The sequence below is a fragment of the Polyodon spathula genome, chromosome 5, assembly GCF_017654505.1.
Source record: "Polyodon spathula isolate WHYD16114869_AA chromosome 5, ASM1765450v1, whole genome shotgun sequence".
In the NCBI taxonomy this organism is placed as follows: domain Eukaryota; kingdom Metazoa; phylum Chordata; class Actinopteri; order Acipenseriformes; family Polyodontidae; genus Polyodon; species Polyodon spathula.
In genome coordinates this window covers 35,822,424-35,836,976 of record NC_054538.1, presented here as the reverse complement: position 1 = coordinate 35,836,976, position 14,553 = coordinate 35,822,424, and the positions used below count along the sequence as shown (strand labels likewise).

Below are 14,553 nucleotides of genomic sequence, written 5' to 3'. Positions count from 1 at the left end.
AATATGAGGGAACAGATTCAGAAGAACAATTATATATTTGTAAATGTAACAAGTTAGTACTTTTAAAATGGCAAACATGAAGTTGTTTAAAGCTGTTTAAAACCACATTCTGAATATGATGTCTGACTGTTAGTTTGCAACCAAAGATCGTCTGTAATCAAACATGAATGGCATTGAAGCATTATTCATTATGTCTGCACAGGACTGAAGAAAGAGAGTCTAGACTCTCAAAATAGTTTACAGTATTTACAGCCTGATTGTTTGCAATCTTTCTGAGTGGTTCTGATGCTCCCATACTGTTTTTAGAATGTTCCTCTAGATCTGCCTTTACATGGCTTTCAGCTTGTCTGGATAATTACCTGACTAGGACTGGACTTACCTTATTCTATTCAAACCATTTGACCTTTCCAACCCAACCTGCAGCATCTAGAGAGGGTAAGTAGGCAGGACCAGCCAAGTTGAAAGGACATTTTGTCACATGGATTTTGAAGTCTGTTTAGTGCTAGAGAGTCAGAATTACCCAAGAGTTTGTTGCTGAAGATTTGGAGCCTCTAGAGCAATGGTACGCTATCTTTTTATGTGCTGTCGCCTTAGCATACATTTTGTTGTGCTTTTTTTTTTTTTTTTACACTTGGCAATTTCAACATTTACCTAACAGATACATCTGAAAAACATTATCGGTCAGCAATTAAATCTGAAAAAATAAATCTAGGTTTTCACAAAATAAATATTTATTTTGCCAGCTAAATCTGAAGGTAAATGAGCCCTCTTAGACTCAGAGAGCCAGTCTCTGCTTCCCTGCCTCTACCTACAATGACAAAAAAATGTACACATTTCAAAACTTTTAAGAATGTGTTTGTTAACATTTATGTATTTAGCTAAATCTGGATTTTTTGGCTAAATTTACAAAAAAAATGCATGATTTACATTAAATATGGGAAAATTTAAAAAAACAATATTAGTGCTTTTTTTTCAGGCCTGGTGCCAGGCAAATCAAAAATATCTTTATCAAAACAGTTTTCATAATAAGTAGTCCCTCGCTAAACCAGACATGTCTGGGGACAGGAGTTGTCTGAATGAAATGAATACCTGTAGCGCACTTTCTTTTTACATAACACAAAATAAATCATGCTGCTGCATTTTCAACATTACTGTACAGTGTGCAAATAGTAAAATAATATTTAATAAAACTAAATTATTTTAGCACATTTTTTTTTTTTTTACTGTAGCTTACTTAGTACACAATTAACAGAAAGCAGAACACACATACTTCACAGAAATATATATTTTGAATGTACATGGAAAATTTGATGTACTTATTGCAGTTTTTTATTTATTTTTTAAAATCTTTTCCTTCCGTTTTTGACATCCACGTTTGTGTTTCTTTTTATGTGAAGGCTCGGGCAGGTTTTATTTTTGATGGTTTAAAATCATATAATTTATAATGGACGTTATGATAATAATAGACGTTATAAGAATGAGGCTCGACAACAGACTTGTCAAATGAAAGTCTCCATTGTTGGAAAGTAAATGTGTCAATTATAGTCTGTCTTTAATTGGCACATTTGTATAATTTTATGTCAAGAGCAACCAATAGCTGTCGACTTTATGAAGACCTGGGGAGGACGGACTAAGGAAACAGGATGCAAGCAGGAAAAGAGAAAAGATTCACTGCACTCCACGAATTTTGGTTTAGTGAAAACTACCGGTAAGTGTTTCTAGCCCTAAAGGCTACATGAGTAGGATAGCTGGCACAGAAATAGTACATTTACTCATTTGCAATTGAGTTTTATTTCTGTATGTGTGTGGGCTCCCCTCTAGCGTCGGGGCCCCGGATGCTTGCTCGGGATGCCTGGGTGCAGACGCCGGCCCTGCTTTTTTATTTTTTATTTTTACGCTTGGCATCCCATACATGGTAGCTGCCATTTCGGCTCTATTTACAGCAATTTCACTGAAACTCGCCACTTCAAACATCATTTCTCCGTTTCTACAAGTCCTAGAGTGATCTCAACGGCTCATTTGAAAGGTAAGAATTTTGATTAATTAGCTGTCATTTATGTATTTATTTAAAATGTTCTATACTTTGAAATAAATAAGTACATTTTTACAGAACCCGCTCTTTAGTCATAGTGGAAATTAGACAAGGCTTTTGAGGGCTAACACAAGGTCAGAGTATAAAAACCAGAAATGAAGAACCCAAATGCTGTTTCAGGGGAAATTGTACTTGGACTGGAATGTTAAATGTCTGTTTACACCCTGTTGCCTCAGTCAAAAAAAAAGTTTTAATGTAGAATCAACCCTTTATTTTTGCTACATTTAGTACCATTTGGATCCTAATCATTGCATATTTTAAAGGGTACATAAGGACCTTTTTATTTTACTGTGTTACATATCCCCATGTGTTGCTACAACTGTTTACTTAAGGTGCGTGTATTGTTTATTTATTTTACATTTTGATCACTTTTTTAGACTTAAGTTGCATTCCCTGCCTCAAGATGGCTTCCCACGTACCCGCATAGACCTCTCAGAACTACATTTGCCATCATATTCCTGCTCACTGGTAAATCCATCTCAGTTACATATGTGAGCAGGAGGATGATGGGAAATGCAGTTCTGAGAGGTACATGAGAAGCCATCTTGAGACAGGAATGCAATTTAAAAGTTTTAAAAAATGGTCAAAATGTAAAAAAAAAAAAAAAAAAAAAAAAAAAAAAAAACAATTAAAACAATACACACCCCTTACGTAAACAGTTGTAGCAACACATCGGAATATATAACACAATAAAATAAAAAGGTCTTTATGTACCCTTTAAGCTTCCATCTGTCCTTTTCAAACAGTAGGCTGATTAACAGTGAGTGTGACCCAAATCAGAAACTGTGAGACACTGCCAAGTTTTAGTTCAGTTCTTTATTATACCAGGAAGAGAAACCATTAACATACATATGATTTATAATATGCATCATAAACTCTCAGAAGTCATTTTTAAAGAAGACAAAATGATGGGAAGGAAAAACTAGCCCACATCAAAGATCAATCCTGTTTCACATTCATAATACATTCTTTTTGCAGTCTTTGAGAGTTTAGCATTTATTTATTGATCCATTTTTAATAAAAGCAAAGTATTTTGCAGGAAAAAAAATGCATTAATGTCTGCTTTTATTTTTTGCAGTCAATGATGATTTGTTTGTATTAATAATGCATGTTTTTTCATCAGGTAAAAGGTTACAGATAAGTTCATTTATTTAAACATTCACGAAGTTCATTTGTATACTCATTTGTAATCCAGTTTGAATAGCAAATTTAAAGTAATACTTTCTGAATATAATGAATTAAGATTTGTGTTGACTGATCCCTTATACCCTGGTGTCAGCAAATCCAGTTGGGAGGTTGCAGACAGATCAGCCATCAAACTCGCAAGCGAAGTACGTGCGTCTCTCACAGTCAGTATCCCACCAGTCCCCATCATCGGAGGTCAGCGTCACACAGTTCTCCCTCTTACCTCCATCGGGCTGGCTGGACAGAAGTTGCTTGTTCCACTGGAAGAAGGTGACTCTGATCCCGTCTTCAAAGAGGTAGAGCCCTTCAGAGCGGCGGTCTGAGACACCGATCCAGAGAGGCCAGTTACCGGGGTGGAAAAACTCTCTTGCGTGTTTGGCCAGGGCTGCTAACTCCCTCTTGTCCTTTGGCATAGCTATCCGCCCACCTCGCTCGCGACACCACTCGACTGCGCCTGCATAGGTCTCATAAAAACGATAGACCAGAAAACACTTTCGCACCACACGATGGCCTTTTAGACAACCTGCAGAGGGAAGATGAGAGGGATTGAGCACTGAGGTAAAGGTCTCCAGACCAAACTGAAAAGAAGGGTCTGTACAAGGGCAAATTTAGCTCTTCCTCTGAGCATGTATGTAGATATATATTCCTTATTCAACTGGACCCGTACCCAGTAACTCAAAACAGGTGGTGCAGAAACCATGATAAACCCAATTACATTAGCATCAGTGAATTGGCTTGGGTTACAGACATTTGCATTTCAATCCTGCAATAACCCATATTGCTCACAGGATTATCAGACTCATTTTCAGCTGAAGTCTCCAAACAATTTTTTGGACTATAGATAATAAGTGGGCATGCTGTACCTTCCAATCGACCAATCTCTCTGTGGTTCTCCTTGTTGATGCGGGAGATGCTCTCTGTCTCATCCTGAATTTTGCCCACCTTAGCATCCATGCGAATGACCTTGTCAGACAGCTGGGACAGCTTCACATCCAGGTTGTACTGAAACACATTCAGCCTGTGGATCGCAGAATCCATATCTGCTAGCCTGGACACTGGAATAGGAAGAAGGAATGTTACAGACTGGCATAGAGGTAGGTGGAGAAGATGAGTAAAAAGAGAATTCCAGGCAGAGGAAGTCAACATGGAGAGAAAGAAAAATAGACGGGACAACTGACACAGACAGGTCATTGTTTGAAAAGAAAAAAGTGGACCACATTGCAATCAAGAGTTTAGTAATGTGTTTACCTTTTGTGTCTAATGTTGGAATTCCTGAAGATATGTGATGAGTGTTTAATGTTATGGATGAGTAAGATTAGTCCTGGAGGATTGTGGACACTTACTGATGTAGGAGAAGGTATCTTCAAGGGGAGTGGTGGCCAGTGCTGCCTCAGTTGGGCCTGGACCCTGCCCTTTCTCTGTGATGGGCATCTCCTCGGCTACCTGAAAACAAGAGCACTAAACAAGCTGAGTTATGCTTCCAAATGTCACACTTTTAGGATTAAAGCTTTATGCCTTCATGTATACTTGAGGGTTTTCACAGTTGAAGCCTACTACATGCTCATTGGACCCTATTGTAACCAAGTTGAACAATTTCAAATTAGTCATTGTCTTCTGAATTGTTTTCCATCTATTTAATGTGGTGGCAACAGTGGATCATGACATTTTGTTATGACACCTTGAATGGCTTGAGTTGCGTTAAATGTTATCTTTTTAACAACAATTTTAAATGGTCTGTGTGGTCCCGTAAGGCTTTGTTCCTTTTGCTGTGTTTTTATATATGCTGGGTGATATTACTCCAATGCGTTTTCGGTTTTTAGCATATAAAGAAATTTCCGGGAATTTTTCTATTTATTTTACGTATAATAAAATCGGGGAAAAAATTGTTTTTAATTGAAACATCGGTAAAAATATTGTGGAAAAAAATCTTAGTATACACACTTTACATGTGAAATATGATGCGTAGCAGTTTTGTTTTCTGATTAAGTTTAATCCTGTGTATGATGAAGCACAATCTGTGCAAGTTGAAGCCACATTTTCCCAAGTTAGCTGTTACTTTGGGAACGTTTGGGCAATTGCTATGCTGAAAGAAATAGTATCTGCAGAAGGTATGAATATGACATCAACACAAAACAAGCCAGGTTTATTCGCCTTGAAATCATAAGAAGAAAAATAAATTTACAGTACTGGGCAGTGCAAACCATCGGAAGATGCGTCAAAAATCACACTGGACATATCCATCAATGTGTTCCATAAGTTTAGCAACTACAGCATCACCATTTTCTGTCAAATATTTACGATTAATATAGTCGGCATTAGGCAGCGTTTTACTACAGACAGTACTGTCGCACTAATACCCCGTTCACACTTGTGGTTTAGGCCGGCCCAGGGCAGCCTTATCTCATGTGTGAACGCTCGAAAAATGAAAAGGCGGCCCTGGGCCTGGTGAAATTTAGACAAGTTTTTTGATGGGGCCTAAAGTACCAATGCCGCCTCAGGGCCGGCCTATCTGCATGTGTGAACCCACCGCAGGCCCTGGGCTGGCCTTAACACGTCAATGCAGTGACGTACCTCAAACCACTCCCCTACTAGGTCCAGCGTTGTAGATCAAAACAATGTCGGTTTTAAGGGGTAGCAGCTGGGACGATGCAGAAATGAACCCTTAGCGGTCCGTTTATTCAGGGCCTGTCAGGCGCGTCCAGTCCAATTTATTTTCACACTCGCCGTTTTAAATATTTTTTTTCCCCCAGAGTAAAGCCGGTTTAAAATGTATTGAATCGCAAAAGGACAGTCCTGCATCTCCAGCCGAGCCCCACCCCTTGTTCGCTGTATTTTTCACTTACCTCTCTATAGACGTAGATACTCTCATGATCACTCGTTTTATCACCAAACTCCTCAATAATGCGAGCCAAGTCATTATTTTATTACTATAATGTCCGTGATATTCTTTGAGTGCTGGGTGCAGAAGCAGCTATCTCCTTTGTCTGTTTTATCGCTGGTGAAAACCTGCAAGTTTGTCAGAGAACTCTCAGAAATACTGAGCAGCAGGCCAGAAATAAACCCACCACGGATCTTGGATTTTATGGAACCTACGGTGATCTCCAGCCCGTTAAATAGCAGTGGGGAATGCACTGAATACACCGACTCCTTTTATGGTGATGATGCTGGGTCAGTCATGAATGGTAAGTATTTCTTTGTCGTACAACTTTCATTAAAACGATAAAGCTCTGTGTGTGTGTGTGTGTGTATGTATATATATATATATATATATATATATATATATATATATATATATATATATATATATATATATATAGCTGGGGGACGAACACAGGATTTTCACATTCGGATATTGGCTAATAATTTAAATTGGCTCAAGTCTGGATATTCAACTTTAAACACTTCAAATAAAAACAAACGTGGAAAATGCCAATGTAAAAAAGAAGGGGGGAAAAAAGCTCCCGTTTTGGTTCTTTGTTATTTCCACATTCCACATAACAAAAATAAAAACCAATGTATTATAAAATTATATATAATATATATATATATATATTATTATATATATCTATACACACATTGCAGAGTCTAACATTCATTGGCTAGCTAAGATTGTAAATCTCAATATTGATAAATAATGCATATCACGTTGCATATTCAGTCACCATTAATATAATAATCTGTATTGTGACTAATGTAATAATGTACACGTCCTTGTTTGCTGCATTTACGCATGATCCAACACGATCGCTTCTTTCCACAGTAACCGACTGCACTGTCAACACACGTCTATTGTATGTTATGCAATAAGTACAGTACCAACAGTGTTGCAAAAAATAAGATTGTCATATTTACGTCTGCAAATTTCCCAGCTCAATCTCTTATGTTGATGTCCGGGAATGCGATGTTTACGTCACTGTTTATATTCCCGACAAGCAATTCGCCGCAATTTAGGCTTCCTTTTCAGCCACATATGTGAACGCACGTAGGCCCCCTAAAACCTCAACTGTGAACGGAAATTTTGAGGTGGCCCAGACAGCCCAAGGCCGACTCAGTAAGTGTGAACGGGGTCTAGGTCACCAATACATACCTCTGTGCAATATACAGTGGCTGTACTGCAAAGCACAATACTCTGTCAAACTCATTAACACAATCATTCTACGCAATCTTTTTATTAAAGCATGTCTAAAAGCCGCATAAATGGATTGCTTGTCTCTCAGTTCACTTTATTGTTTTAGTGTGTGTTGCTTATTTTTCAGTATGTTCTTTTATTCTGTCAGCGCGTGCAGCAGTATTTGCAGCGCTATGCATCCTCTGCCTCATCTGGCCCACTTCTGTTATTTTTGCTTTTTGAATACTTCTGAACATTTGCTTACACAACCGTTTGGCTTTTAAACAAAGTCGGGTTCAGCATAGAATTCTATTGTGCTCGCCGCGGACAGGAAGGGCTGCAGCACTGCACAAACTGACACAGAAGTCGTTTAGTCCACATATCATCCAATGCTGGTTTACAATCTAAGGAAAATAAGCCGGTTATCGTTACCTTCAGTCTGCTTTCTATTCACAAATGCCATTTCATCTAAAAAATTTTACTATATATGGCAATGTTCAATGTAACGTTTATGGCAAATAAAAAAATATAAAATATGTTACAATCAAAGCGTCTTCAGGGACTGTTTTTTCTCCGTGGAAGTATACATAATTTATGTATTTTTTTCTTTAAAGCTAGTTTGTGTAATTTATTAAAAAAAAAAAAAAAAAAAAAAAAAAAAAAAAAAAGCCCATTTTATTAGCAAAATAACCCACTCCAGAGAAGCTTGGATGAAAGCATCAGTAACAAGCTGCATCCTGGGCATTGATGCGCATATTGTTTACTTGTGTCTGTCACCCAGATCAACCCTGCTTTACCAAAAGCAGTGCTAAATCACGTAGCCATGACACCGGGTCTGGACCCCAGTAGGTTGCTAGTGCCAAAGAGGCTTTAGATTGTGATTCCAGGACTCACCTGAGATGTATGGCAAATTCAGCAGGCTGAGGCAAGAAGCATAAGTATAAAAATGTTGAGTGTGTCCTTCCAAATTATTAAGCAGATTTCCATAAACAGGTGGAAACCCAACAGTTCATAATCAAGTAACCTTCAAGACTCTAGACACCTTGAAGTGGTGTTGGTAGAAAGGCTTTTGTTTACCACTCTCAAGGTGGAAGAACCTTTCTAAATCATTGAGTGTGTAATGTTTCACTAAATGTTCAAAAATGTTTGTTTTTTTCAAAAATGTTTTTTTTTTACAAATATAATTCATAATCACAAAATTAATGCCTGTGCTTCACCTTCATGTAGACACAACCAGACATCCTGTACAAAGACTAAAAACAAAGACATACGTATATGTAGGATTCCCACCTTCTCTCCTTGATGAAAGCCTCCCAATGCAGTTTCCTTGTTCTCTCTGTCCACTGTCGACTGCTCCCCTATCTTTTCTACCCCAGTCTCGCAGAGAAACAAGGGGAAGATGCAAAGAAAAACTAATAGGGCAGCTCCTTTACTCATTTCTTGTTCTTCCAAACTACTTTTAAGTCTGTGTCTACCCTTTCTTGGGATCTTTATCTTTCTCTGCCTTCTTTCCTGTTTTCTTTCCCCCATCGTTATTGTTTTTATTCTGTTCCCGGGGGGGGGGGGCCTTCCTCAGTTAATACAGGAAATGTCATTGTTTTGCTTCCTCTCATTCCTAAGCTTTGTGTTGCCAATATATTTACTTGCTTATACTATTGCAGAAAAGTCTGATAATAAATACCAATACATGTAATTCTTAATTTGGTGTTGTCTCCTCCTTTGGCAAGTCAAATTACGAATGTTACCATTGGTTGCATTCTTACAAAGGCTTGTGCCTGTAACTGTCATTGTGCTGTCATTACACATTTGCCCCATTGCATTGTATTTTAAGATCAAAATGGGAAAAAAAATTCTTATAATTGCATTACCTACTGTCACACGGCTACTGTATTGAAATTGCAAGATCCATGCTATAGGAAACATCTTGGTGACCTTCCACAGTAAGGGAAACTATATCTCTACACTATACAATCAGGGTCAGACTAATGTTGCATTCTTAAATGTGGCACAACTAAGCCTTTCAAAAATGGCTGGTACAGGTTTCTTACAAGTTTCTTTTTATGTTGTATTGTGTTTTGCTTTAACTGTCGTGAAGCCATTTATCCTGTTGCACTACAACACAGAAAGACCTGTTTCCTGTCCATTTCCTATTCAACATGCATTAGGACCCCAGTGTCATATTGCTAAGATACAATGTACGGTTGTAATAGCGGTAGCAAGATATTTGAACTGCAGCACAGAAACAGAATAGAACAATTTAAACTGATTTTTTAAAACAAAACCTGGACATTACATCTATATATATACAACAAAGGGTACTGGTAAGAATTAGCCATACATGTTTGTTTAATGCATAACTGCCTCTACAGTATTATACTTGAGTGCCTTATGATATCTGGGCATGCAACAGATTAGTGTCTCTGCCTCACACCCCAGCCCAGGTTTTGCTAGTCCAAAGATGTTTCCCAGTAGGACAACCCACCCATAATCTAACTAAAAATGTTGATGTTACAACACCCCCCCCCCCCCCCCCCCCCCCCCCCCCCCCCCCCCCCCCCCCCCCCCCCCCCCCCCCAAAGATCTAAAATAAGTAGACTGCCACCAGCTGTGTGTCTTGTGTAATTGCATGCGCAGAAATGGGTACCTCCCCTTCCTTATTTGAATAGTGTGCTGTCTTTATTTCTCTACCTGACTTGCATATTATAAAAATAAAAATACTGAAAACAGTGAATTAGTGAAGGGCTCTTATACAGGGAAATATGACTTATTACAAATTGTCAACATTGCCTAACAATGAATTAACCAAATTAATGAATTATTGAATGAAGTATCGAGGGAGCACTGCATTTGTTTGGCAAGGAGTTCTTTGTTTCTCATTTTAATTTTGGGTTCCTGTAAATTGGAACTAACTAAACTTACCTTTTAAAAAAATTACTAATAATCCTTAAAGAGTAAGTAGCGAGGTTCCGAAATATGCAGTGTTACACGTCCCCACGTATTGCTGCAGGTGTATAAATAACGTACTTGTAATTTTTTTTTCATTGTTAACATCCTGACAACTTTTTACACTTATAACTTTTAAGTCTGTTCAAAGCTCTTTACAGAATGGTCGCTCTAGGTCAATCAAGCTCTCAGTTACTTAACTGCACTACTTATGACTTGGTTAGTGAAGATAACAGGTGATCTGGATATTTAACAATTGATCTAAAGACACCTAGAAAACAAGCAGGACTGGGGCTCTCCAGGACCAGGGTTTGAGATCCCTGGTGTAAGGATTATTGCCTACATTATCAAACAGGTAACACAACATAACGATCCATGATGTGGCACGGAACAGAAAAGCCAGAGCACTTTTTTTTTTTTTTTTTTTTGCTTTTCCTGCAGTGATTTTGATGACAGATGTAAAACATTTTGAAAAGAGCTTTGAAACAGACTTCAAAAGTTAGTGTAAAAAGTTGTCAGGATGTTAATGATATGAAAAATTACAGGTAGGTTATTTAAATAGTTGTAGCAACACATGGGGACGTGTAACACTATACTTGTCGGAACCCGGCTATTTACTCTAAGGTCTACAAAGAATTAGGTGTCCTGAATCCTTATGGGTCTTTAGTCATTCTGGTAGCAGGCTAAGAAGCAAAAACTTACCAGTATTGTGCAGCACATTTGCACAAGAATCTTATGGTGATCTATGTCTTAAACAGTTAAATCTGAGTTTTAAAATGATGGGTAAAAATATTGGTTTGTCTTAGATTCTCTTAAACATTCTCCTGTGCAAATTGCTTTGAAAAACAAGAAATAATAAAACACTTCTAAAACAGTTGCCCCTCATTTCTGTCTTGTTTTAATAATGTTAAGATTAATTGAATATTACTTTACTAGTCACTGCAAGCATTAGATAGTCTCATGTTTTGGAAAACAGTGTACACCTCCCAACAATTTTAGAAGCTGAAAAAATATGAATTCTGTGAAAATATGTATTTCCTGTACATCTATATATATTTTTTAGATTAAAGGGAATCAGATGTAATTTACTAATAATTTGAGACAATAATGAGCGACAAACTTTGGGATCATTGTTGCAACCATTTTACTGGATATCTGGTTATTGTTAATTGAAAGCCACACCTTCTATAATGTGGCGCCTTTGCCCATCATGACATTAAAAAAAACACAGCACTGATGACACATACATTATTGCAGATAAATATTTAAAAAAAAAAGTTTCTTTCTAGTGTAAGCTGTTTTAAATGCAGCTGCAGTGAGCTTGAGGCAAATAAGGCCGTCTAAAAAACATGCATTTTTAAAGAAACAATACATAAATACAAATGACAATCTAAAGAATATGAAGAGGTCAGCATGGCTTTAAAGAAATGTAACAGTGAAACACGAAGTGTTGGAAAACAGACAGTCCTGGTAATCTGTATTGTAACCTTTAGCATAACACACAGGGATGTAGTTCTATTCTTCAGGATTCCTCGTGATAGTTCTGCAGGTTTTACCAATTATCCAAAAAGTCAAAACCAGTCTTCAAAAGGTCACTGCTTGTGTTAAACTGTTGAAACAAATATAATTGAATGAATAAATACATAAAAATTGCTTTAAAAAAATTAAATGTTAGTAAGTGGCCAATGAAAAACGTGGGTTTTCAAATCATTTGTTGGGTTACAGGGTTTACTTACATGGCGTGTACAGGGGGAGATTTTACTAGGCTGGAAGACTACTGTCTCCATGTACACTCGATGGAATCTAATTCTAGACATGACAATTTCTTTGATCTTTCAAAAAAGCAAATAGGCTAATAGTTTGCAGTTACATGAAAAAAACTAAATGATGTTTATTAAAAGAAGTGACTATTAATGTCATCGTGTGAATTACATCTTTTCCTCTTGAAATATAAAAATAAATAAATACGAACACACACACACACACACACACACACACACACACACACACACACACACACACTACTATACTACAGAGTTTATTACCTGGGAAAAGAATGGGTTTTCTGCTTGGGCGGACGACTCTTTATCATTGTCCTTTGCGGGTGCAGTAATGGTTGGGGACTTTGGTTCAGGTTCCGGTGTAAAGACATCATCCAGGTGTGCTGGCTGGGATCTTTCCCACTCCGCCACAGTTGAGGAGACACTTATGCTCACAGGGTTGTCTTGTTTAGGGAGACGTGGCTTATCAGCTTTGTGCTCCTCCTTCTCTTTAGGTGTGGATTCTTGTCTTCGGTATGAAGGCACAGTCTTCTCCCCCTTTTCAAGGGACTTTATCTGGCTGGGTGTCAAGGACTGGAAATCTGCCTGGCCTCCCTCCAGTCTGGATCTCTCAACACTGATTTTCCAAAAAGAAGATTCCTCTTCCTTCCTGCCTGATGATATACCATCTGTGCTGGGTGTTTTACTGCCTTGAGATACCTTTGCTACCTGACTGCTGCCGTTGCCATGTGAGGCTTTCATCGGTTGAGAGGTTTTGACCTGCAGCTTGGGCTCCATTTGTGAAGAGGTGCTTCCTTGCTCCAGTGCTACTGGAGATGTAAGGCTGAATTCCAATTGACTCTTAAACAAAAAAAAAAGTCAAGATAAAACGTGAACTCACATTTAAATAAAATGTGCATTGGTCACATGAATGCATACTTTTAAGAAGACACATATATACAACAACATTACAGTGGCTGTAGAAAAGGCATATTTGCAGCTGCAAGGTGCATTGCTCATTTATATTGAAGAAAACAATTATTCTGGGGTTTATTGCCCAATTGACAAATGGGTGTTAAAATTGGTTTGCTCAGATACAAATTTAATTATTAATGTAAAATTGTTCAGGACTGATAAGTTCAGTCACATAACAGGTTATCAAGGGACTTACCAAAATTTAAAAAATAAATAAATAAAAACCAGCCTGAGAAGTCCCTAAAAAATATTTTGCTATTTGTTATTTTAAAACATGGTTAATTAAATGAGTAAAATCATAGCAACATATGTCATAACATGCAAAAATCTGCAAATAAGTTCACAAACACATGTACGCTGCTGTAAACGGAGCCACGCATACCTTGGTCTCCCACGAAAAAGGTGCTGAATGTTCATCCTGCCATGTAATATCCTAAAATATTAAGAACAAAACTCTTTAAAAGAATATTCACTTTAGCACAGTGACTTTCGAGAACCAATCAGAAATCAGAACTAAAATTGTGGATCGGTATTTAATTACTGACATGAAGTGTGTCGGTACAGTAAGACTTACATTGGACAATACTTATTGCGTAACGCCTTGAAACAGTTTCATGCAGTATAACAACATTCCTCAGGATCAGCCTTCAATTTCTCAACAATTTGAAAATAACTAAATATAACCTGGAACATAAAAAAATGCAAAAGTAATGACGGACTACAGTGGAAAGAATGTAAAAAGGCAATCTCCAAGACCATTTTAAAAACAACAAACTAAACGAGCATTCGGGGGTTTGTCTAAATCCCGGCATTGATGAGTATCCCCAAAGGCCCTAGTTTGTTGTGTTGCTGTTGGCCTGCTACATTTTCAGTGCTGCATGTAAAGCACAGTATTTAAATAATGTATTGTGTACGACTAGTTTGTACCCTTCATACTCCAGACAAATGTATTTATGTCATATTACTTACTAGTCTAGACAACTGGGTAACAATACAAACACAAAGGCAGCTCAGTAAGAATTAGCTTTCTGTTTTTTTGTTATTATTTTTTTCTTTCCGTAAATTACCGTAAGTTAATTAACGCCCAAATGCCTCTCACCTCTTCTCCAAAATGTACGATTTTTTGTCCTGTCTGGATCAGCAATTTTGGATAACAGACAATCTCCTCCCTCTCAGCCCGGTGCAGTGCATACCGAGCCCGAATCTGCGGGTCCATCATCCAGTTATCGATGGCAGTCTCTTGCTCGCTCTGAGTTAATTTCTCCCACTCAGAACCATGCTTCTCTCGGATTCTTTGCCGCTCCTGCATGATCTTCTTTGCCATCGGGTTAATGGACGAAAAATACTCGAACTTTATTTCCTCCATCCTGAGCACATCACCACCAGACACCGCCGCCGTGGCCATTTTGCCAGCTGTGCAGTCTGAAGAGAAGTCAGGGAGGAGTCGCTGACGTAATGAGAGATGAAAGGGCCGACTTAAGCAGCAAGAC

The 14,553-nt window shown here is 37.9% G+C and overlaps 2 protein-coding genes across 3 annotated transcripts; both read right to left on the bottom strand.

Moving 5' to 3' along the window:
• Positions 1-2,776: 2,776 nt before the first annotated feature.
• Positions 2,777-9,270, bottom strand: clec11a (C-type lectin domain containing 11A). The gene is made up of 4 exons (XM_041250500.1): positions 8,676-9,270; positions 4,621-4,720; positions 4,141-4,332; positions 2,777-3,800 (listed from the first exon to the last, which is right to left on the bottom strand). The coding sequence occupies exons 1-4, from the start codon at positions 8,913-8,915 to the stop codon at positions 3,400-3,402; spliced, it is 933 nt and encodes a 310-aa protein (XP_041106434.1). The 5' UTR covers positions 8,916-9,270; the 3' UTR covers positions 2,777-3,399.
• A 2,185-nt stretch (positions 9,271-11,455) lies between these two features.
• LOC121315903 (uncharacterized protein C1orf198 homolog) lies at positions 11,456-14,510 on the bottom strand. Of its 2 annotated transcripts, XM_041250497.1 has the most exons (4): positions 14,163-14,507; positions 13,446-13,496; positions 12,374-12,949; positions 11,456-11,937 (listed from the first exon to the last, which is right to left on the bottom strand). In XM_041250497.1, exons 1-4 carry the CDS (start codon positions 14,466-14,468, stop codon positions 11,881-11,883), a joined length of 990 nt encoding a protein of 329 aa, XP_041106431.1. In that variant the 5' UTR covers positions 14,469-14,507; the 3' UTR covers positions 11,456-11,880. The 2 variants fall into 2 exon arrangements, with proteins under 2 accessions (XP_041106431.1, XP_041106432.1); XM_041250498.1 differs by lacking the exon at positions 13,446-13,496 and having other exon boundaries at positions 14,163-14,510.
• Positions 14,511-14,553: the final 43 nt, after the last annotated feature.

Excerpts from the sequence above, each read along its gene's own strand:
- clec11a (XM_041250500.1), bottom strand. The coding sequence starts at position 8,915 with ATGGGGGAAAGAAAACAGGAAAGAAGGCAGAGAAAGATAAAGATCCCA. Across the intron at positions 4,333-4,620 it reads AGATACCTTCTCCTACATCA|TGTCCAGGCTAGCAGATATG; the intron begins GTAAGTGTCCAC and ends TTCCTATTCCAG. Across the intron at positions 3,801-4,140 it reads AGAGATTGGTCGATTGGAAG|GTTGTCTAAAAGGCCATCGT; the intron begins GTACAGCATGCC and ends TTCCCTCTGCAG.
- LOC121315903 (XM_041250497.1), bottom strand. The coding sequence starts at position 14,468 with ATGGCCACGGCGGCGGTGTCTGGTGGTGATGTGCTCAGGATGGAGGAA. Across the intron at positions 13,497-14,162 it reads TCGTACATTTTGGAGAAGAG|GATATTACATGGCAGGATGA; the intron begins GTGAGAGGCATT and ends TTAATATTTTAG. Across the intron at positions 12,950-13,445 it reads CTTTTTCGTGGGAGACCAAG|AGTCAATTGGAATTCAGCCT; the intron begins GTATGCGTGGCT and ends TTTTTGTTTAAG.